The sequence below is a fragment of the Callospermophilus lateralis genome, chromosome 10 (genome assembly GCF_048772815.1).
Source record: "Callospermophilus lateralis isolate mCalLat2 chromosome 10, mCalLat2.hap1, whole genome shotgun sequence".
NCBI classification, from domain to species: Eukaryota; Metazoa; Chordata; class Mammalia; order Rodentia; family Sciuridae; genus Callospermophilus; species Callospermophilus lateralis.
In genome coordinates this window covers 75,660,545-75,685,382 of record NC_135314.1, presented here as the reverse complement: position 1 = coordinate 75,685,382, position 24,838 = coordinate 75,660,545, and the positions used below count along the sequence as shown (strand labels likewise).

The 24,838-nt window shown below is 37.2% G+C and overlaps 2 protein-coding genes across 5 annotated transcripts in view; one reads left to right on the top strand and one right to left on the bottom strand.

The window, feature by feature from the left end:
• The window catches only part of Senp7 (SUMO specific peptidase 7), a 138,903-nt gene extending 132,802 nt beyond the window's left edge, over positions 1–6,101 (bottom strand). For all 4 annotated transcript variants that reach the window (XM_076868115.2, XM_076868117.2, XM_076868118.2 and 1 more), the window contains exon 1: positions 5,970–6,101. In XM_076868115.2, the coding sequence (XP_076724230.1) occupies positions 5,970–6,009 (40 nt within the window). In that variant the 5' untranslated portion in view covers positions 6,010–6,101. The remainder of the gene's footprint in view (positions 1–5,969) is intronic.
• A 13,070-nt stretch (positions 6,102–19,171) lies between these two features.
• Positions 19,172–23,436, top strand: Trmt10c (tRNA methyltransferase 10C, mitochondrial RNase P subunit). Its single transcript, XM_076868805.1, has 2 exons — positions 19,172–19,335; positions 21,944–23,436. The coding sequence occupies exon 2, from the start codon at positions 21,956–21,958 to the stop codon at positions 23,216–23,218; it is 1,263 nt and encodes a 420-aa protein (XP_076724920.1). The 5' UTR covers positions 19,172–19,335; positions 21,944–21,955; the 3' UTR covers positions 23,219–23,436.
• Positions 23,437–24,838: the final 1,402 nt, after the last annotated feature.

Sequence of the window (24,838 nt, the reverse complement as noted above, 5' to 3'; positions counted from 1 at the left end):
CAAAGGTGGTACTCTTAGCCAGTACACTCTGGGCATACCAGATACTATGGAGATATAAGTTAAAGCAGACAGACCCTCTGACTCAGTTAATAGTTATATCAGCATAGATTAGACAAATTAGCAAACGTGAATAAATGATGAAATCTGACAAACATCCTATAAAAAGTGCAAAGACCCATGAAATTTCAGAAATAGGTATACTTTTTTTCAAGTTTGAGTTAATTGGGAAATAGCTTTTGGAAAGGTCAAAGGAACTGAGCTTTGAAGAATAAAAAAAAAAATCCTAGGCAGAATCAGGTGAAAGGATATTCCAGGGCCAAGTGCAACCCAGGAGACAGTTGTGACTATAAGCACCCACAAAGCAGGATGATGCAACCCACATCTGCCAGACTACTAAACTATGGAAGACCCAGATTAGAATAAACCATCAGGGATTTAAGACAACATTATAACAAAGTTTCAGATAAGATCTTTGGGCTTTATTCAGTTTTATTTATAATCCATCCCGTCAATGTTCCTCTAATCTACTTTTAAATCTTCTATCTTCCAACATCAAGCCTGGGAATCACGTTCACCACTCTCCAATTACCTTGCTATCCTCTCACTTACGTAACCCAACTCTATCCTCTTGTTATGATTTGGATCTAAGGGGTCACCCAAAAGCTCATGTGTGAGATAATGCAAGGTTTGGAGGAGAAATTATTGGGTTATAGCCTTAACCTAAACAGTGTGTTAATCCCTGGTGGGATTAACTGGGTGGTGACTGGAGGGAGGTGGGGTGTGGCTGGAGAAAATGATACATTTGAGGAATGGCTACAAGGTATATATTTTGTATCTGGAGCATGGTGTCTCTCTCTGCTTCCTCATCAACATGTGAGCTGCTTCCCTCTGCCACTCTTCCGCCATGCTATTCTGCCTTACCTTGAGCCAGGAGGAATAAAGCTGGCCTTCTATGGACTAAGACCCCTGAAACCGTGAGCCCTCAAAAAAAACTTTTCTTCCTCTACAGTTGTTCTTGTCACATCTTTTAGCCAAAGCAGCAAAGAAGATAAAATACCTCTGATCTACATTTGCTTCCATCTCTTAGTCCACTAAAATCCTTTGCAAAATCAATACAACTCCTTAGATTTTGAATGTTTCCCTTGGACACTTCCTCCATCTTAAGTTAACTCAATCCAATTTTTTTTTATCAACCCACACAACTTTTTATAAACCCAGGAATAGAAATAAACAATATCCTTCCCCCACTACCACTACTTCCAATTAACATTCTAATTTTATTACAATAACTCTTTCATGGGACTAGGGATATAGCTCAGATGGTAGAGTGCTTGCCTTGCATGTACAATACCCAGCACCACAAAATAAAAAATAAAAATAAATAATAATAATAATTCTTCCTTTTAAATGCCCATAAATTTATCCATGCATGTATAATATGTCAAAATACACTCTACTGTCATGTATATCTAAAATGACTACATTTTTAAAAAGAAAAAAATTCCCATAAATTTGAAAGGCAGGGAAGAGGGGGAATGGGAAGTTCAATAAGAGGGCCCAAATCACAGAGCAGAGGGATTAGTTCTGGTTTTTCTATAGCACAGTGGGATAACTATTGATTACAACAATCTATATTCCAAAATGACTAGAAGAGTATGATTTACCTATCACAAAAAAATATTCAAGTTTGAATAGATAGAAATGCTGATTTGATAATTACATATCATATACAGGTACTAAATTACCATAATGTGCCCCATAAAGATGTATAAATGTCTCCAAAAATTAAAATAAATAAAATCCCCATAAACTGGATATATTCCCTCACCCATACTGTGACTGACTGACATTTGCAAACTCAAGATCTTCACTAATGTTCCTAGAATACTAAAATATATGATTCATAGTTTTCCACTTTGTCATTAAAATCTACTGTCATCCTCAAATACTAACATATCCCTGAATGAAACAATGGACTCATCTCTATTTACTCCAATAAATTCTATATATCCCCATTCCATGATTATACATTCACGAGTAGATTTAAGGAAAACAGAATCTCAGATGTGAACCTCTCATTATACAACATTCTATCCTTTGGTCCATGAATTCCTGACTCTCACTGAACCCATTCTTTGCACCCACATCCTGTCATAACTTTTAACCTTAAGTAAAATTAAACTTCATTCCCCCCGCAAATTCTTGCTCCTGTACTGCTTAGCATTATTGAAGTCACATAGTTGTAGCAACTATAAACTCAAACTTAAAGACTTCAAAATGATTTGATAATTCTTTTATTCATCCCAACTGACCTCCTATTCTGAGTTTCTAAAGCTATTTTAAAAGTTATTCTTTCTCAAAAGATATCTTGTAGATGCCATGACTGCAATATCCTTAACGTCTCAAACTGTATCTATCTTTATGAATCCTAGCTCCTTTTACTATATCTCACCAACCTGTTATTTTACTATTCTATTTCTTCTAGACCCTCACTGCATCAATTATCTCCTACCTGATGTATCTTTAATCTTTCCCTCACCAGTTACCTCTTTCCCACTCCCTATCAACATAATTAAAATCTATAATATTCTTCAAAAAAGAATCTTTCACCTAATTTCTATTCAAGCTTGTTCTAGAAGTCTTTCCTTCCCACCTACTTACTGCTTTGGTATGCTGCAGTTATCAGTTACATGAATTAGAAGTACTTATTTTGTGTTTAGCCTAAACCAGCTGGAATTTGGTTTCTGCTACTACTTGGAACTGAAAGAGTTCTAAGCAATACACTAGATGAACCTAAGAGTTCTTCCTTTTTTAGGAGAAACAAGTTCAGCCAAGCCTATTACAATCTTATAGACAAAACTTCAAAATTTGTGTCTTCTTTTATCTCTACTGCCATGCTTCTACCTACTCTTCCTATGTTATTTATCAAATATCTCTTTCTTAGCTGGGCAGGGTGACCCACATCTGGAATGTCAGCTACTCAAGCAGGCAAGGCAGGAGGATCACAAGTTAAAAGCCAGCCTGGGCAATTTAAGGAGACCTACCTCAAAATACATAAAACAAAAAGGGTTGGGGTTGTAGCTCAGTGGTAGAGCACTGGCCTCACATGTGCAAAACCTTGAGTTCAATCCATATTGCAGCAACAAAAAAATTAAAATTAAGGGGCTGGGGTTATAGCTCAGTGGTAGAACACTTGCTTTTCACATGTGAGGCACTGGGTTCAATCTTTAGCACCACATAAAAATATATAAAATAAAGAAAGATATTGTGTCCATCTTTTTAAAAAATCTTTTAAAAATTAAAATTAAGAACTCCTCTTTCTGTGAATTTATGAATTGTGATGACCAGAAAACATCACTTTATTTCCGTTCCAGTTAGCAATAAATCCTCATGAAGCAGCAGCTACATATATATAACCATTACACAGAATCTCTTTCAACCAACTGAGCACATTTTATTCCTGAGAATTTATATGGGAAAATTAAAACACATCATTAGGAAAAACAGCAGTGTTCTTTAAAATTAATGTTCACATTGTAAACTAGATACATGCAGGAGAACAGTTAGGTAACATTAGATTCGGAAACGGTTCCTATACAATACTTTTCAGAAAGAAGAGCTGCAAAATAGAAATCGTTAAAAAAAAAAAAAAACTCTAGAGGTATAACATAAATATCAATGTATTTTACAAAGATTAGCAGTTTAATTCTCAAAGTTGATTTCCCACAACTACTTTCATCAAAATAGCTATAATATATCAATCTAAGTATAATCAGGTAAAGAGGAACAGAATTTGATGGACAACAAAGCTACTATTTTGCTCTACCTCACAAATGTAATAAACCAAGATGAAATGCATTTACTAAAAAAAAAGCTTTAAACTAAGTATGACTATACCTAAAGTTCTATTAAGAAACACAAAATGACACCAAATAAACACTTCATTTTTCTAATGTGTTGGTTTTACTTGATGATTTCAGGGGGTGAGATATTAAAAAATATTGATCTATTGGAGGCATATATGCAATGTAAACCTACAGTTACATCAGACATATACTTTCAAAGGTAAAGATTAATATCCCTAAAATACACAAAAAGTGGTAAACATTAACTGTATATGAAAAGAGATCTCAGAGTTTTAACAGTCTAAGCAAAGTCTTCTAAGATTCTCATTCACTCTCCTTTGCAGCCAAAAGAGTTTGAAATGCTCAGACACAAGGTTCTCCTACATAAATTTGTAATGGTTAACGTCAGATCTACAAAACTAAATGGTACAATAATAAACTTTAAAATGAAGTAATTGGGTCATAAGATGTTAGTTTATGTACTAGACTGTGTGCTACTATACTACTCTCCTAAATCTACAGGACTTAACACAAGGATTTGAGGTACCCTTAATGGATGACATGTTTGACAAAAATGTGTGTTGACTGAAGCTCTACTTCACATCTTAAAAATGATTATGTATTATCACAATTTAAAAAAAAAAAAACTTAAAATAGTTATTTAAACCTTAAAGCAATTTCAAAATCAAAAATACTGTAAGTGGGGCTGAGTTTGTGGCTCGGGGGTAGAGCACTCGCCTAGCAAGTAGGAGACACTGGGTTTGATCCTCAGCACTACATAAAAATAACTAAATAAAGATATTGTGTTCATCTACAACTTAAAAAAATACAGTGAGATGAAAACACTATGATAGACCCAACCTGATCTTTTCTTAAAATTGGGCATCTCGCCACATAACCATGAAAAGATAATTTCACTTTACTATAAATTACTGCAAATTCTGAACCTGCTTGGAATGCCTGCCCATGCCTTGAACTCACCCATGCCTGGCTCTCTGACCAGATAGCAGCCCTCTCTGAAACTTAGTGACACCTTATAAATATTGGCCTTCCCTGGCCAGACAACGACCCTCTCAGAGGCTCTAATGGTCCTCATAAATTCTGATGTTGGGGCCAGCAAAAAATGTAAACTACCATTAGTAATGCTTGTCAGAGTTCTGTTATCTGTAACCCCCCTTTGTGTAACTTTCTGGGCTATAAAGCTGGGCTGCAGGAAAGCTGGCGTGCTATCTTGTTCCCACAGTTTTGGGAGGGAGAGGCAGCCCGGCTGGTGGAAATAATAAGCTTGCTTTAATTTGATTTTAATTGGAGTCAGTGGTCTTTTCTTGTGTCCTGGTCTAACAACTAATGCCAGTGAGGCACTGCATGCTTGTGATTCCAGCTATTCCGGAGGCTGAGGCAGGAGGATCCCAAGCTCAAAGCCAGGCTCAGAAACTTCTGGAGACCCAGTCTCAAAATAAAGAGTAGCCGGGGATGTAGCTGATTGGTACAGGCACCCCAGGTTCAATCCCAGTACACACACACACACACACACACACACACACACGCACACACACAGCTGGGCTTCAGATCTTTTGTTTGATCACTTTTGGGAAAAGCAGGAGGCTGAAAAAGAAAAAGGCTATTAAGCAAACCTATTCAGAAGAATCAGATACAATAAGGCATTTATTTGAGGATCGAAGTGGCAATTATCAAGCCCCGCCTTTCCTTCTGTGCCAGCAGGGAGAAGGGAGTAGAGGTAAAAAAGCAAGAATCAAAGGAATTGAGCAAAGTGGTGCTGAGAAGCTGGAAATGAAACTGGCACATTGGTGGAATTACTAGGAAGGCGTGGCAGGGGAGCAGCAAGCCAACTGGGGAGATCCGTGGGCCGTGAGACTCCAGGAGAGTGTTCGCAGGAGAAGGGGAAAAAAAATCAAAGGGTGTTGCAGCGAAGAGCGGCCACTGCTGGGATGACAGCTCGGACTGAGTGTCTGACTGTAGGGGCGGGAGCCACTCCGGAGCCTTCCATTGTGCGCGCCCCCGCCTCGCCCTCCCTCTCACCTCAAAGCTCGGGGCCGCAACACAACACCCGTCACCTCCTAGGTAGGAGACAGTATATTCAACCCTTTTCCAGCCCTTTCTCACCAGATGAAGATCGCCGTCGCCCGAGCTTCCTCTTGTCCATCTTCTCTTCCTACTGGAGTCGCAGTTGCAAGCGCTGTCACCTCAAGACCCCTCCGGCTTGGGGGAGGGGCAGTGGAGACAGAAAGCCCTGAAAGTGAGGACCGCGCTTGCGCAAGAGCCCTCACCAGTCCTCCAACCGGAAATTGGCCGCCCCTCCCACCTCAGCCCGGAAATCGCTTCCTGGGTCTTGTTTTCTTTGCGGGCTTCCCTGTCTAATTGTTATTTACTGATGCATATTTCATAATATCAACACCTAAGTGAAAGTAAGTCGGGCTGCGCAGTTTTAGCCTGGGGTCTTCAAAAGGCTTTGTTAACTTTGAAAATTAAGTGGACAGATGTTAAAGGGGAAAACGTGAGGAATTCCTCCTAACTTTACTGGATCTTGTGAGATGGTCCCAGAAATATGAAACTGAACCTTCGCCCTTGGCTGTATTATTTTCATTCCAATCATAGCTTTGTCTTCAAGGAGCATTCTGAAATTCAGAAACAAAACGATGTTAAGACTGTCAAGCATGGTGGTGGCGCATTCCTGTAATCCCAGCCCTCTGGGAGGCAGAGACAGGAGGATGAAAAGTTTGAAGCCAGTGAGACTAAGGCCAACTTAGTGAGACCCCATCTCAGAATAAAATTAAACAAGAAAGCAGGGGCACTGGGGATGTATCTCGGAGGTACAGTGCCCCTGGTTTTAATCCCCAGTACCACAAAAAAGAAAGGGAGGTGGCAAAACCACTGTTCAACAACATAGTTAATAATTGGCATTGGAGTGAAAATACGCAGAATAGGTTAGCAGTAATAGATATAGTAATTGATATTTGTATTAAAATTCTTTTTTAAAGGCCCAAGAAACAAGAGCTAGATCTCAACTTTTTTTAAACAAAATACTGAGATGACAACAAGGTTGGGGGGTATTATCTGGAATGCTCTCTACAAATACTTATTATGGCATTTAAGGGCCCTGTCCTCAAGGAACCCAACCTCTGGTAGTTTCAGCCTGCAACTTTTGAAATCCTTTGGAAATAACTTGTCAGTGTAAAAATTTGTCCTATACTATTAACCATAGTGTACATACTTGAATAATTTTAAAATAAATGTGTAAGCTTTAGTGATGGTTTATGAGGTTTATGATTTAATCACATTAACAAAATTCAGCCAAGTGCTCTAATTAGGCAAAATGATTATGGAATGTCCCAAGCCAGAAGAGACTCGGGAAATACTTGAGTTTAACCCTCATCCTCCATCTTTACCAAAGTCAGTAAAGAGGGTAGCTCAAAAAGCATTAGGAATGAGGTCTAGGTAAGCCCCTCAGGTGCCTTGAGGTTTTGGGCTTTGGTGCCATGAGTGACTGAAGGCAGGTATATTTCTGGGCTTAATGAGAATGAAATTCATTATAAGGATTTCATTTAGACCCTGGTTTATTTCTGTATAACAAAAACATTGCTTATGTGATTGGGAGTATAGTTCAGTGATAGAGAGCTTGCCTAACTTGCCTGGGTTCTATCCCTGACTGGAGGGAGGGCACGTTTGCTGTAAACTAACTGAATTTTAAGTTTTCTCAAACTGCCTTAATTCATCAGCCAAAATTATGGGAAATAACTGAATTGCAAAAGATAGAACTAGAGCTAAGAAATGAAAATAATAAAAGTAGGAGTAATTCATTTCTGTCAAGCTAATAGGTTCCATAAAGTGATTCTACAGTTTCAGCAGTAAGAAGTTGATTTAAGAGAAATGAATTTATAAGAAGTTAATCAAATTATTCAGATTTCAATTACACACACCATTGCACTGTATATAGCATTTCAGTTTGATGAGAGTGAACCAGTTATTTCTAATTGTAGTTTATTTTGTATAATTTTTTTCTGGTACTAGGGATTTAACCTAGAGGCACTTTACTAGTGAACTACATCCCCCAGCCTTGTTTTGTTTTTTTGTTTGTTTTGGGACAGATTTTTGCTACATTGCTTAGGACCTTTCTAAGTTGCTGAGGCTGGTCTGGAACTTGCAATCCACCTACCTCTGCCTCTCCAGTCACTGGGATTACAGACATGCACCACCATGCCTTACAACTCTATGTTTTTTTAATAGAGTAGAATATACAAAAGAGCCTTTTTCTTAAATATAGCAATGGATTATAACTACTACCGAATGGTATCACTGTATAACAGGATTGGTCCTTAACTTCTCAGGTTATAAGATTATTTTTCAGACTTTCTAATGATCTGTGAAAATATAAAATATTGTTAAATATAAATATTTTATCATCCTAAAGAGGAAAGGTATTTCTTGAAAATAAAAATGGGCTAATTATTTGTATCTTTGATTCTAGTGCATCACTCACCCTCTTCTTAAAGATAATTACACGTAATCTTGAATAGTCAAATTCAGAGACAGAGTACATTGGTGGTTGCCACTGTACTAAACATAGACTTTTTTCTAGACAGTAATCCTAAAACAATCAGTATGAACTATTTATACCAATTTACATTGTATTAGATAAAAATAAGTAATTTAAAGTATAAGGGAAAGAGCCAGGCACAGTGGCACCCACCTGTAATCCCAGCAGCTCCAGAGGCAGAGGCAGGAGGATCATGAGTTCAAAGCCAACCTTAGCAATTTAGCAAAGCCCTAAGCAATTCAGTGAAACCCTGTCTCTAAATAAAATATAAAAAGAGGGCTGGGGACATGGCTCACACACAAAGAAGCAGTAAATTGCTGGGTACATTGGCACATGCCTGTAATCCCCCGCAGCTTGGGAGGCTGAGGCAGGAGGATCGAAAGTTCAAAGCCAGCCTAAGCAAGTTAGCAAAACTGTCTCAGAAAAAGAGGGAGAGGGGGCTGGGCATGTGGCTCAGTGGTTGAGTTCCCTAGGGTTCAATCCCCAGTACCAAAGAAAAAAAAAGAAAAGAAAGAAAGAAAAGACAAAAAGAAAAGCAGTAGATGAAGGAAAACCTCTTTCTCTTCTCTCTCTTTTCTGTCAAGAGGACATATATTCTCCTTTATTCCAGTCAACTCTAGATTCCTATCAGCCAGAGGAAATCTACAAACAAACCTACTGCCTTAATTTCTTCCCAAATATATATGGGGGGGGGGGGACTGGGGACAACTCAGGGGCACTTGACCACTGAGCCACATCCCCAGCCCTGTTTTGTATTTTATTTATAAATAGAGTCTCACTGAGTTGCTTAGCACCTCACTATTGGTGAGGCTGGCTTTGAACTCATGATCCTCCAACCTCAGCCTCCTGAACTGCTGGTATTACAGGTGTGCACCACCATGCCTAGCAACTTTATATTCCCATATTTTTTCCACCTTTGGAAACTTAAAATCCTCTCTTTTATCCTTTCATTTCTTCACAAATATGTTGTTCTTTGTAGATGATACTTACAAGCCAGAGTTCTAAGCCATTATTTTGAATTATTTTTGTAGGGTCTTCTCCCATGTGGTGTATGCTTCAAGCATTAATTAATTTGTTTGTTTTTATTTTATTCCTCTTTCTTGTTACAGAGGTCCATCGCAACAAAGAACTTACATTATAAAGGCAAAAAATATTTTTCTCCCTTACATTACCATATTCAAACATATTCTTTAGGAAACTAAGCATAAAAACAGTTTCTCTGCCTCCTGTCTTAATAAGCTATCTTGATTTGCTTGAGCAAGATGGACTTTTTCTTTTTTCTTTTTCTTTTTTTTGCAATGCTGGAGATTGATCCCAGAACCATATCCATGCTAAGCATGCACTCTACTGGAGCTATACCTCCAGTTACTAGAGATGGATAATTTTGATTCATAAAAGAAAAAGATATATACAGATAGATGTTGACAAGACCATAAAAAATCTCCAAAGATTAATGAATGTATTTGGAAATAACATTGCAATTGGAATACCTGTGCCATAGTAAACTATTTGCATATTCAAGAAAGTTGGGGCAAAGGGAACTTTTTAAAGACAAAATGAGAAGGAGTAGATAAGTTATTTTGAAATAATAATCAGTAGTTACAAGGATCAGTAACAACAGTGGCATCCATCCAAAGTTGGACAGACATCCTTACAAAAGTATTTTCTTTGTAAGGTTGTGGTGGCCTTTGTGTAAGATAGTGGTTCTAGCTGGCTTTTGTGATAGTTCTTGTTTTAGGCACATGTACATGAAAAGTCCTCCTTCATAAACTCCCAGATTTGTTTTTTTTTTGTTGTTGTTGTTGTTGTTAGTCTGACTAAAATGACTCCATTTTGATTCTGACAACTTTCACAATATGTAGGATATTTTGTAAGATTAATTATTTGACACTTATTAACTTTAGGATTATAGAGGAAGCTTCTAAACTTATCAAAAGAGTCATGTGCATCATTCATGTATATAGCTAAATAACTTTTGAAGTGCTCTTCACTTTCTCACATCCTTGAAAAAATCCTTACAATTCTAATAATATTTAAGTGCCTACTATGTGCCAAGTACTATGCCAAGAACTAGAAATACAGTAGTGAATTAAATAAAGTCCCTATCCCTGCTGTAATGGAACTTACATTCTAATAGGAGGACGTAGACAATACACAAATATATGTTATTGTAGTTAGTACTAAAACAATAAATGAAGGAAGAAAGGAAAGGATTGACCTTTTTCTCCTTCACTTTTGTTAATCTTCAGCTCTTTTTTAACCCATTGGTGTATTGTAGTTGTACATAATGGTGGAATTTGTTGTTAACTATTCCTACATGCACACAATACTACAATATGATTTGGCTAATATCTTTCACCATATTTCCTCTTTCCTTCCCTTCCTCCTTCCCTGTGTTTCCTTTCCTCCAGTCTATGATCTCCTTTTGATTTTCATGAAACACCTGCCCACCCCCACATTTGTTTTCCTTTTTTATCTCAAGCTTCCACATATGAGTGAAAACATACAACCTTCTGAGCTTGGCTAATTTTGCTAAACATAAGGGTCTCTAGTTCCACCCATTTTCCAGCAAATGACAAAATTTCATTCTTATTTATGGCTGAATAAAAACTCCATTGTGTATATATACCCATATTTACTTTATCTATTCATTCATTCATGGACACTTAGGCTGGTTCCATAGTTTGGCTGTTATGAATAGTGCTGCTATAAACATGTGTATGCATCCATCACTATATTATAACTATAAATTTTTTAAGATAAATACCAAGGAGTGGTAGAGCTGGGTCATATGGTGGTTCCATGCTTGGTCTTTTGAGGAACCTCCAATACTGTTTTACATAGTGGTTGTACTAAAAGTGTTCCTTTTTATCCATGTACTCTCAAACATTTATTATTATTTGTATTCTTGATGACTGCCATTCTGACTGATGTGAGATAAAATCTCAGTGTAGTTTTGATTTGCTTTTCCCTAATTGCTAATGATGTTGAAATCTATTCATATGTTTTTTTGGCCATTGAATTTTTCTTTGAGAAGTGTCTGTTTAATTCATTTACCACTTATTAATTGGGTTATTTGGTTTTTTAGTGTTAAGTTTTTTGAGTTCTATATAGATTCTAAATATTAATGCTCTGTTGGAAGAGTATCTGGCAAAGATTTTCTAATTCTGTACATTCTCTCTTCACATTGTTAAATGATTCCTTTGCTGTGCAGAAACTTTTTAATTTGATGCTATCCCATTACTCTTGGCATTCTTTTCTGAACTTTAGGGGTTCTCCTGAGAATATCTCTGTGCCTACATGTTGGAGTGTTGACCCTATGTTTTCTTCTAGGAGTTGCATAGTTTCTGGTCTAATTCCTAGGACTTTGATTCATTTTGAATTGGGTTTTGTGCAGAATGAGAGACAGGGTCTAGTCTCTTCTTCTACATATGGATAACCAGTTTTCCCAGAACTATTTGTCAAAGCCTATCTTTTCTCCAATGTATGTTTTTGGTACCTTTGTCAAGGACCAGATTATGGTAGATGTGTGAGTTTGTTTTTTTCTGTGTCTTCTATTGTATCATCAGTCTGTGCGTCTGTTTCTATGCCAGTACCATATATTCTTTGTTATTATAACTCTGTAGTATAATTTGAAGTCAGGTGTTGTGGTGCTTCCAGCATTGCTTTTTTTTTTTTTTTTTTTTGCATAAAATTGCTTTGGCTAGTCTGGGTCTTCTATTTTTCCAAATGAATTTTAGGACTGTTTTTTCTAGGTCTGTGAAAAATGTCATTGGCATTTTTAAATTCTTTTGTGTGTGTGTGTGTGTGTGTGTGTATGTGTGTATGCATACACACACATAATTTTTTTTAGTTGTCGATAAATCTTTATTTTATTATTTTTTTTTCTTTTTGATGGTGCTGGGATTGAACCCAGGGCCTTGTGCATTCGAGGAAAGTATGCTACCAACTGAGTTGCAACCCCAGGCCTAGATCTTTGTTTTATTTATTCCTTTGCAGTACTGAGAATTGAACCCAGTGCCTCACACATGCCTGGCAAGTACACTACCACTGAGCCCCAGCCCCATGATTGGCATTTTGATGGGGATATTACCTAAGACTTCTTTGGCCCTCTACAACTTTGCTACTATAGATGCAAGAAGGAAAAGAACAATACCAGCTCATACACAATATTATGTTCTGCCTTGAGTTTTGATCATTTACCTTTTTTAAAATGTGAACATGAGCACTTTATAGTATTGATGAACCAGGAAGTCAGTTCCATTAGTAATATTTTATAGTATTAGTAAGTGTGAAGATCTTTGTTCTGAAAAGCAATTGTTTTGTGCTGTATGTATATACATGACAGCATGACCAATGTGATTCTGCAATCTGTACACTCAGAAAAATGAAAAATTATACCCCATCTGATTCAAATGTATGATATGTCAATATCATTGTACTGTCATGTGTAATGACCAATGTGATTCTGCAACGTGTACACTCAGAAAAATGAGAAATTATACCCCATCTGATTCAAATGTATGTCAGTATCATTGTACTGTCATGTGTAAATAATTAAAACAAATTTAAAAAAGAAATCTTTAAAAAAAGAAAAGCAATTGTTTTGTATAATGACATATCAAAGCTTAAGTTGATAAAAATTAAATTTTAAGTCACTCTTTGATTTCTATAATGTTATTAATACCATAATAAAGTTACAAGTTAAAATAAAAATACTATCATAAGCAAACTACATTCCTTGTAAGTTTATTTTATTTTGTTTGAATTTGTTGGTTGTGTATGTATGTTCACTCATAACTTCTACTTATATTTGAGTGCCTACTATGGGCTAATCAATTTTAAGTGTTGGGGACACAATAACAAAAAAGGCCAATATTGCTTTTATCCTTATAGAAGTCACAATGAACAAGAAATTACAAGTGCAAAGAGTATTAAAAAGTAACAGGGGCCAGGGCTGAAGGTGTAGCTCAGTGGTAGAACACAGGCTTAACATGCACAAGGTCCTAGATTCAATCCCCAGCACCAAAAAAGGAGTGGGGATGCCACAGAATATCTAACATGATATTATAAGCTAAATAATAATTCGGTATTCAGGGAGTATTTTCCTGAGAAAATGAGGCTAAGTTTGAGGGCAAATGATAGTTAGCTAGGCGACTATATTAATCTGTTTTTGATTGCTAATAACTGAGTACCACAGACTGGGTAAGTGGCAAAGAAAAGAGATTTGTGTTGCGGTTGTGGCTTATTGGTAGTGAACTTGCCTAGCATGTATGAGGCACTGGATTTGGTCCTCAGCACCACAAAAAAAAAATAAATAAAGGTTAAAAAAATGGTTTATTTTGGCTCATTTGTTAGGATCAGTCCAAGGATCTGATCACCCTGACCTGTCTTCAGAAATACTTCTGTTAGGTTTATTTAGTCAGAATTCTCCTTACCCAATGTTTCCTCTTTTTTTAAAAAAATAATTAACTAATTAGTTGATTGTACTAAGGATTATTAGATTCAGGGGCTTCCAGGGCATTAACCATATCCTCAGCCCCTTTTTTGTTTGTTTTAAATATTTTTTCTAGTTGGTAGATGGGCACAATATCTTTATTTTTTTGTTTTGTTTTTGTTTTTATGTGGTGCTAAGGATCGAACCAAGTGTCTCACACATGCGAGGCAGGTACTCTACCACTGATCTGCAACCCCAGCCCCCTTTTTGTTTTTATTCACTGTTTTTTAAAATTATGAGGTAGGGTCTTGCCAAATTGCTGAAGGCTTCACTAAATTGCAGGGGCTGGCCTTGAACTTGTAATCCTCAGCCTCCTGAATGACTGGGATTACTGGTTTTGCTCTGAGGTAGAGGCTGGTTTCTCATCAGAGGTCTCAATCTATAGATAGCCAACTCGGGTTGCTTGCTCTGAGCCAGAGGTGAGGCAGAATGACAGCCATTAGCAACCATTATGATAACCATAGGTTGCTAAAGTTTAATCTCCAAGACTGTGCTCCTGGGCACTCTTTAGTTGCTAACAATTAACCTCCTGTCTCTTGCTCCTTTCTTGTGGCTAGTCTAGTTGCACATTCAGGGAAGAAAGAGGAGACAATAATGAATTGGGGGGGGGGGGTTCAGGGTCTATAAGAAAGCAAGTCATACCCCTCCCAAGAGCTTTCAGCACAGAGGCCCCCTTCAGAGAAGTCTTTCTCTATCACTTTCTTAAATAAAACTTGCTCTCTCCCTTGCCTCAGCATCTCTCCAATGTTTAATTTTCAACACCAGGGAACAAGAACCTGTTCTGGATCTGTACTGGACTGGTATCACTCACTTTTCAATGTTTCTTCAAAAGCAATGGTTCTCTAACTTTAGAGTTGAGAAACCAGCCTCTACCTCAGAGCAAAGACTGTACAAGGAAGCGGGCATGACCCTTGTCCTTGGAAAGACCCACAGAGCACTCCTAGGCACGTACCCAGCCTGCTGAGTTGTTTATCTACAAATAACAGGAGAGATCTGCAGAGTCAGGTGACCCTGACTCAGTTAGGTTAGGTGAAGATCCCTAGCAACCCCCTAGCAACTACCAATCAGCATGAGACAGGGAAAATACCTGGGATGCCCTTCCAGTAGTTTATGGTGGTTGATAACATGTTGGGAAACCATGTAGTTCAGCATGTACTCCCCTCGTGGCTTAAACCAATCAGTTCAAACAAATCCCCCTCTTGTACTAACCAATCACCCCTACCCAACTTGTTCCTGCCAGTGAATGTGCTAATCATGTTTTAGAGTTGTTTTATGATTTCCCCGCAATGTGTGATGATTGGCTAAGAGATGCTATGATGTATGTGAAGTCCCTGCCTTCCCCAAAGAGTGTATAAAACTGCTGCAAACCCTGGGCTCAGGGCCTCTCAGCATTACCAGTTGCTGTGTGAGCACAGAGGACTGAGCTAGCTCGCAATAAACACCTCTTTGCTGCTTACATGGATCTTGGTCTCTGGTGGTCTTTTGGGGGTCCCAAATTCGAATATAACAAAGTGCATCAGGATAACCTGTAGCTCTTAAGACAAAGACTGCTGCTGCCCACTGCTAGAGTTTCTAACTCAGTAGGATCAAACTATAAACAATAAGTTCCCAAATGACCTTTCTATTGTTAAATCCAATACTTCTCATTCTACATTGAAAAATTTTTAGGCAGCATTTGAACATATTATCTCTCTTCCTTGAGACATGTCCCATAGTTTCTATGTCATATTCTAATTGTTTTTCTCCCACTTACCTGGTAGATTATTTTCAGTCTCTATGGCCCAAGCCCTAGAAGTTCTCTTTCACTCATTTAGTTTCATAGACTCTATGTCAACAATTCTCAAATCTATACCCTTCCTTCTAAACTCTAGACCACACAGCTGTCAAATATCCTAAACATCATTTGGCTGTCTTGAAGGAAGCTCATAAGCCACGTTTAAACTGTACTTATCTTTTTTATTGCCCCGTGTAATCCTTTTCCCCATTCCCTGCACTACCAATTGAAGCAAGTGCTAATGCCAGACTATTGAGTTCTTCCGCAGAATGATCATCAAATTCTATAAATTCCACCTCACAGATATTATTCAAACTTGCCTCTTTTCTTTGCCTCTGATCCTACCATTCTAGTCCAAGCCATTAACATCACTTACTTGATGCAGTATTCATTCATCAGCAAATAATTACTGAGTTACCACTACATGCTAGCCACAATTACAGGTATTATCAGAAGGGGAGAGAACCAGAGGTCTCTGATCTTTTTTTTTTTTTTTTTTTAAATTGGGGATTGAACTCAGAGCCACTCTACCACATCCCCAGACATTTTCTTTTTAAAGTTTGAAACAGGTTCTAAGTTTGCTTAAGGCCTCACTACATTTCTGAGGTTGGCCTCAAACTTGCAATCTTCCTGTCTCAGACTCCTCCTTTAGGAGACCAATTCTGCCACCTTCCTCTGAATACCACCACTGGGCCTGGAAAAAGGTTTCTTTTTTAAAGAAACAAGTAGATTTCTGAATGCGTATTTCTAAGCTTTCGAAGAGACATTGGTATAGAAAATAGTTTTCTATCATGTAATAAATACTACATATGAGATATGTGACCAATGACATATGTGCCAGTATAGAAAACAAAACATGGTGGAATTAGCTTTGGATAACTGGAGGGCAGGTGCCATAGTACAGAGATTCTATTTAGATCTACCATGTGCTTCAAAGCAGAAATGTGGGCCAAGGGATGTCAGACCTTCTAGTTTTTCAATCTAATTTTTTATGCAAAATTGACTACGAGTTTTTGTTTGCTTGCTTTTAAAAGTTATTTCTTATTATACTTTTATGTCCCATATAAACCATTCTTGATATGCCCAAAACATATATCTTTAAAAATCACTGTGATTTTTAAAAAAATTTTTTAGTTGTAATGAATATAATACCTTTATTTTTCAATTTATTTTTATGTGGTGCTGAGGATAGAACCCAGTGCTTCACACGTTAGGCAACTGCACTACCACTGAGTTACAACTGCAGCCCACTGTCTTTTTTTTTTTTTTTTTTTTGAAGGTCAGATATTTAAACCCTGGAATTAGGTCAGAACCCAAACATATGGAATTAATAATGTTCTGCTATATTTTTAGAAGTGATACTTCCAAAAATTTGTTACATAAAGGAACAAAATAAGAGAATGAATCTTCCTTTATTTTGTAAAGATTATATACCTGAAGACTTCAGAACATAATTATACCGAAAGAGACAACCTTGTCTACTATTGTCATTTTTTTTTCTTTTTTTTAACTACTGGAAAATTTTTATTTTTTATTTTTCTTCCTATTCTTAGGAGAAAACTTGCAATTATTTTGTTGTTCCTGTCTTTGTAACATGTACCATGTTTCCAAATGATATCCTTGATAGTGTTTTAAAATTTAGGTTTTCAATTCTGTGATAGTACTAAATCTTTCCTAGTTACAAAGACAGAAATCAAAATAACTGCATCTTCCTAATGTGATTGTAGCCTTCTTTTATTTTTCTGAGGTACTGGGAATTGAACCCAGGGCCTTGTGCATGGTAGGCAATTGCTCCATCACTAAGCTATGCTCCTAGCCATTTAAAAATTCTTATTTTGAAATGGTCTAAATTGCCCAGTCTGGCCTTGAACTTGGGATCTCCTATACTTGGGATTATAGATATGTGTCATCACACTTTTTTCTTTCCAGAGCTGGGAATGGAATCCAGAGTCTAAGATATGCTAGTCAAACTGTCACTGAGCTACATCCTAAGCCCTACTTGCCAATTTTTTAAACAAGATGTCTTTTTGGAAATTATTTGAAAACAACTCTGTCATGATCATCACTATTTACCACTCTTTTATATCCTTCTTTATTAAGATAAAATATAAATATAAGGCTGGGTGTATAGCTCAGTGGTAAAGCACTTGTCTCTCATGTGTAAGACCCTGGATTCTATATCCAACATTGACACGTGTAATGAAATTCTCCATTTTAATAATTTTCAAGTATTCAAGGCATTAAGTATACACACATTGTTGGGCAATCATTAATATTATTCATCTCCAGAACTACCATACCCATTCAGCAGTAATTATTCATGGCTCCTCCCATCCTTTGACCCCTGATAACCACTTCTCTATTTCCTATCTCTATGATTGCATTATTACAGATATCTCATATAGGAGGAATCATTACACTATCTGACCTTATGTCTAGCTTATTCCACTCCATATAATGTCTCAAAGTTCATTCATGGGCTAGGGTTGTATGTAGTTCATTGGTAGAGTGCTTGCCTAGCATGTGTGAGGCACTGGGTTCCATCCTCAGCACCACATATAAATAAATAAATTACATAAAGGTATTGTGTCCATCTACAACTAAAACAAAATTTTAAAGTTCATGTTTCAGCATATATCAGAACTTCATTGTTTGCATTTACAGTATTTTGGTATCCATCTGTTCGTGAACATTTGGATTGCTTCCATCTTGTAATTAATGTCAATAATATTGCAATGAACATTTGAGTACAAGTATACCTGTTTTCAATTCTTTGGGTATACAATGAATAGAAATGCTATATAATATTAATTATATGTTCTGACTTTTGAAGGACTGCACCATTTTACAACTAAACAACTCCACACTGGGACCAACATCATCTCTAATTACTACAGTTATCATACCTACAAGTCAACAATAGTTATTGCTCACTATAAACTGGAGCCATGCTCTTAGCTTCTTCTCTCTGCAAAAAATAAATAAGTGTGAAAAAACTAAAACGTCAACTAAGTCAAAATATCTGAAAACAATGTGTTGCCTAAACAAATTAAGTGCAGGCTGGATTTTGGCTCAAAGGCCTGTTTTATCTTCACATTAAATTTTACTAGAATTAGGTGAGGCGTATTTGCTGTGAACAACCACGTTCCAAACATTATACTCAACACTAGTGATAAACTGGTAAATAAGGTTTAGAGTTAAATTCCTAGAGTCAGAGATTTAAAGCAGAGTCATAAGGTTTGTGAAAGACCACTCTATTTTAGGAAATGCATACTTATAAATTACTTGGTAACTTGACTTTATTCATTGTATACTCAAGGAGAGAGTAGGTTAAGAGAAGGGGATTCGAGTTTTTAAATGCGGGCTGATGTAGGAAACAGAAAGGCTCGCGTCATTCGAAAGCGTTGTCTTTACAGCCAGACACTCCCACCAGCGCTAGGATTCCAGCCCGGAACGCTGTCTCCCGGGCGTGACGTCAGAAGGCAGCGCCGGGAGGAAGACGGCGGTATTTCCGGCAGCGTCGCCGGGGTGCTACCTGGGGCTGGTATCGCCGTGTGGACAGATCAGTGAGCTCCTGCCGTTCTGGTCCGTGTTTCACCGCAGAAGTCAACTCCTGGAGTCTCCTGCGCTCCGCATCGGCGGCAGCCTATCCTCCGCACTCCTGGTATGCGTGTGGTGTGGGAAAATGTGGGCGACGTTTAAGGTGCACACAGTGGCATGTGCGCGAAGGCCCACAGATAGGAGGAAGCCCAGTGATTTAATACACTGAGAAGCGATTTAATAAGTAATACAGCACTTGAAAGAAGTACCATGTTTCCAAATGATATCCTTGATAGTGTTTTGAAATTTAGGTTTTCATTTCTGTGATATTCTAAGTTTTTACTAGTTATAAAGACAGAACTCAAACGACTTTGTGCTAATCAGATTGGGGCCTGACGACCCCAGGTTAAATTTGGGGGGAATCTGAAGTGAATTTCTTTTTCTTTAAAGGAAGTCTGGGGCTGGGGATGTGGCTCAAGCGGTAGCGCGCTTGCCTGGCATGCGTGCGGCCCGGGTTTGATCCTCAGCACCACATACAGACAAAGATGTTGTGTCCGCCAAAAACTGAAAAATAAATATTAAAATTCTCTCTCTCTCTCCCTCTTTCTCACTCTCTCTTTAAAAAAAAAAAAAATAAAGGAAGTCCGAACATTGTTTAAATGTGGGAAGACTTCACCCAGGCTATTTACTCGAAAAATATTTTGAGTGATTATCCTGAGCAAAATAATGCTTAACATTGGCTTCAGTGTTAATGTAGACATAGATCTTGTCCTAATGGAACAGAGATAGTTTTACCATGTAGGCAAATAGGTCACCAATTAAAATACATGTTTACAAATACTATCATATGCACAGGGTGCCATGATAAATATTGATCTCAAATATAAGAATCGGTAGAGATGCAACTAAAAAGTAAGCAAAGGATGATATCATGAAAAACTACATCAATAAGTTTAATGGGCTTTAATGTAGCATCAATAGACTTATATATACACATTGGGGACTGTGCTGTGTAGACCCGTTCAGTGAGCTACTGGGCAGCTGCAGTTGTAGGCCACATTTCATAGTGGAGTTTCTGCACTACATTGGTGGCAGCCACTACTGCACATTCCTGGTATGCCATTGCACTGACTCCAGTGATTTAGAAGTGGAGGTGAGTAAATCTGAGCGCTAGAAAATGCAGTTAAGAAAATGGTGTTGAAGAGAAGTAAATGGATTAAAAAAGTGTTTAGAAGTAAAATGAATATAACAAATAAATTAGGAATGTAGAGTGAATGTGACTGGACAGTAATGAAATGATTCCTGATTTCTAGCTCGAGCATCTGGTTGGATAGCAGTATCCCTCCCTGAAACAGTTTTAGGAGGAGGAGCAGTCTGGGAAGGAAGGGAGAGAGATTATTTCAGTTGGTTGTGTTTGAGATATCTTTCTGAAGCTTAGTTATTGAAACTACAGAAGTCGATCAGATTTCATGGAGGAAATAAATTTTAAAAAGAGATAAGGACAGAAAAGTTACATCTACCTTTAAAAGAGGGCATCAGTGCATAGGCCAGGGAGTTGAGAGTCTTAGGCTGGGTCATTAGATGAAGTTAAGGGAAGAGGGATATTTTTTCAAGTGTTTTAGTTGTATTTTATAAAAATTTGAATTTTTTTCACCTTGAACTTGATACTGGTATCACATCTTATAAGCATCTTTATCATCTTGTGGCACCTAGTTCTTTGTTTTCTTTTAATTTTTTGTTAAGTTGTTGATGGATCTTTGTTTTGTTTATATGAAGTGCTAAGAATCAAACCCAGTGCCTCACACATGCTAGGCAAGTGCTCTTCCACAGAGCCACAACCCCAGCCCTGGCATCTAGTTCTTTAGAATACAATTGTGGAGCCTTATTTATGTTTGTCCCAGTTTGGGACATTTTGTTTGATAATAGCATTATTTCCTGTAAAGTCAAGTCTGAACTGGAAAAGAGATTTTTGGTGGTGGTTGTTCAATAGTTCTCTGTATTGGTCTGTCTTTGAAAACATAAGGGCATTGGTATAGCAGTTCTTAAGTTCTTTTTACTATTTGCAACCTTCTGTAACCTTTCTGTCCTTTGTCTTCATATATTGCCTTTGTAAAGGATATTGAGTTTAGGTACCTATTGGGAGGAGACTACATCATGATCTCAGCTTTGTCGTTGATGTAGTTACATTTATCTTCTAGGTCCCTATATTTAAATTTTAAAAGAATCTTTAAGTTATCCTTTGGCCTAATGAAATTAATGTCTAAAATAAGAACCCAAATAAGTTTTAAACTTTGCTTAGTGAGTGATCACAAGCTCAAAACTGCAAGAGTCTAGGAAAATTTATGATGGAGCATATAAGTTGTAGAAAATTTTCATTTTGCAGCCTGAAGTTATAGCTCAATGGTAGAGTTTAGCTTGCACAAGGCCCTTGATTCAATCCCAAGTACTGGGGTGGGATGGGGGCGGACTGGAGGCCAAAGGAGGGAGGCTGAAACAGGAGGATCACAAGACTCTGTCTCAAAATACAAAATAAAAAGGGCTGGGAATGTGACTCATGGGTTTAGTGCCCTTGGATTAAATCCCCAGTGCCACTCCCCCGACCCCCCAAAAAAAGGAAAAAAAAAAATCACTGTGTTTCAGAAATTGATTGCATTTGGGTATTATGATTATACAGTTTATTAGAGGTTTTAAAACTTATTTCTAACTTTTAATTTCATTTGTTTCTTTTACAGTGGTTTTCTTACATGGCTATTTTCCTCAAAATGAGTGTTAGTGTCACTTTCCTAAGACCTTTCACCAGATTTTTGGTGCCATTTACCCTTCATAGGAAAAGAAACTTATATTCAACAGTTCTGCAGAGGTGCATGTCTTCCAAAATACCAGCTGTGTCCTATCCTGATAAGGAAAGTATATCCCCTCCTGAACAGCTAGAATTGGATGGGTGGAAAACCACAATGAAGTCTAGTGTGCAAGAAGAAGGTGTTCCCCCAGTTTCAAGCAACAAGGATGAAGATACTCAAGCTGCCACCAGAGAATTAATTGAGATGTGGAGATTGCTTGGCAAAGAAGTACCAGAAAACATCACTGAAGAACAGCTCAAAGCCATTATGGAATGTGCTTCTAAATCATCAAAAAAGAAATACTTAAAATTTTTGTATATTAAGGAAAAACTGAAAAAAGCAAAGCAAATCAAAAAGGAAAGGAAAGCAGCAGCAAAGGAAGAAGCAAAACAAGCTATGCTGCTAGAAACCACTGAGGAAGATAAACAGCAAAACTTTCCTTTTCTTCGAGTTTGGGACAGACGTATAAACACTGCAATGAACTGGAAGGGTGCCCAGGCGATGCAGTTTGGACAACCTTTGGTTTTTGATATGGATTTTGATAATTATATGAAACCAAAAGAACTGCAGAATGCTGTTTCCCAACTTTTAGAAAGTGAAGGATGGAACAGAAGAAATGTTGATCCTTTCCATATTTACTTCTGTAATCTTAAAATAGATGGCGCTTATCAGAGAGAGTTAGTTAAACGTTATGGAGAAAAATGGGACAAGTTGCTTTTAACAGCAACAGAAAAGTCTCATGTCGATTTATTTCCAAAGGACAATATTATATATTTAACTGCAGATTCTCCCAATGTTATGACTACTTTCAAGCATGACAGAATTTATGTAATTGGATCATTTGTTGACAAAAGTATGCAACCAGGTATATCCCTAGCTAAGGCAAAACGGCTAAAATTGGCAACAGAATGCCTTCCATTAGATAAATATTTACAATGGGACATTGGTACCAAAAATCTCACCTTAGATCAAATGATGCGTATTTTGTTGTGTCTGAAAAATACTGGTAGTTGGGAAGAGGCTCTGAAATTTGTTCCTAAGAGAAAACATACTGGTTATTTGGAAATTTCTCAGCATTCTCAAGCATTTGTCAACAGATTGAAAAAGACAAAGAGTTTTAATTCTTTTCCAAAAGGTTCATATGTGCACACAGAAAAGGTAGCTTGAATAAGAAAATTTATTAGCTTAATAAGGGAATTCCTTTCCCTTTCTTTAAAAGGCAGTTTTTTCAAACTAACTGCAAGGTTTCATCTATTCCTAGTTACTTAAAATCTGCAAAATCTTGAAAATATATTTCATATTACCATAAAAAGAAAATCAGAGAAGGTTGTTTGGGTGTGTTAAACAGAATCTTGAAGTGAACCCAATAAAACAGTTGTACTGTTGGTGTGACTTTTTAATGGATCGAGCCTCATATTCTCTTTTACTTGGTAAATATTCCATGTCAGCAACCATTCTTTCATGAAAAACAGGTTTTAGAAAAGGTTTCAAAACTTCAGGTGGGGGTTCACTTACTAAATTCAAGATTGGCACAATGCTAGGCATGCCATAGGCACTAAGATATAGTGCTTAACTGAATCTTAACAAAGGCTGAGACATCCTTGGGCATGCCCTTTTTTTTATTTATATTTGGTGCTACTGAAAATTGAACCCAGTGCCTCACACATGCTAGGCAAGCACTCTACTGAGCTACAACCCCAGTCCCCTGGGTGTGTCTTGTGATTTGACTCCTCTTTGAAAAATTAGTTTGTGGAGATAAAACTAATTTCTTGTCCTATAAGGAATAAGAGGTTTTATTTGTTTAATGTTGCATATAGTAATTTGTCTGCTGTAGTGTTGATGGCTTTTCTTTTCTAGGAAATATCGTTTCTCCAGCTACATGGTTTGAATGGAAATCGCCATATTTTACAGACATGGCTCCTCTGGTCACTGCAGTTATTCCCAAAGAGACACCTCATTCAAGCTGGGCTTTCCATAGTATTCAACCTACCTTGGGCAACATCAGTCTAGGGATGAGCATCTGACTTTCAAGATAGGCCAGTCATAACTTTTCCAGGATTTCTGGATTTGAGGTGGTAGAGTTTGATAGACAGGAAGCTCTGGAATTGCTGGTAACCATACCTTTTATTATGGCATAAGCCAATCTATAGTGATTATGTACAGAAACAAGACCAATTTCTGGAGCCGTTCAAATCCCTAGTTCCAGCTGTTTCTCATGTCCAGTTATAATTTGCTCCTTGTTGTTTAAACCTCAAGGAATACCATGGCATGCTTTTAATAAATTGCACTTTTTTTTTTTTTTTTTTTGCCTAAGCCAACGTGAGTTGGATTTGTACTCCTTGCTACCAAATAAGTCCTAATATACTTGGGGAAAATATATACTTATTTCCTAAGAAATTAACTTTAGGAAGGATATTCACTGTAGGTTACCTGCACCATTAAAAATTCTGAAAAATGGGTAATGGAAATAATATTAAGGCTAAATGAAACTATTTCTCCCTAGTTTCTGAGTTCAAAATTAGCATGAGATAATTATGTTGAATACATTTCCAAAATAGGATCTAATCTTCAAAGTAGTATACTACCAGCTTAATGCCAAACAGCTTAGTATGCCATTTGCATGAATTATTTAAACAACTAAGTTGTACATACTATCATTAACACATTTTTTACAAATAATAAAAATAATTTAGCTTTCAAATGTAGACTCATTTGTCTAACTTTAGAGTCCCACCTTTAAATTTATTATATAACCCACATTGTGGGATCAAGAAAGGCCTTGAGAAA

What these genes read in the sequence shown, in the direction of transcription:
- Trmt10c (XM_076868805.1), top strand. Translation starts at nt 21,956, where the DNA reads ATGGCTATTTTCCTCAAAATGAGTGTTAGTGTCACTTTCCTAAGACCT.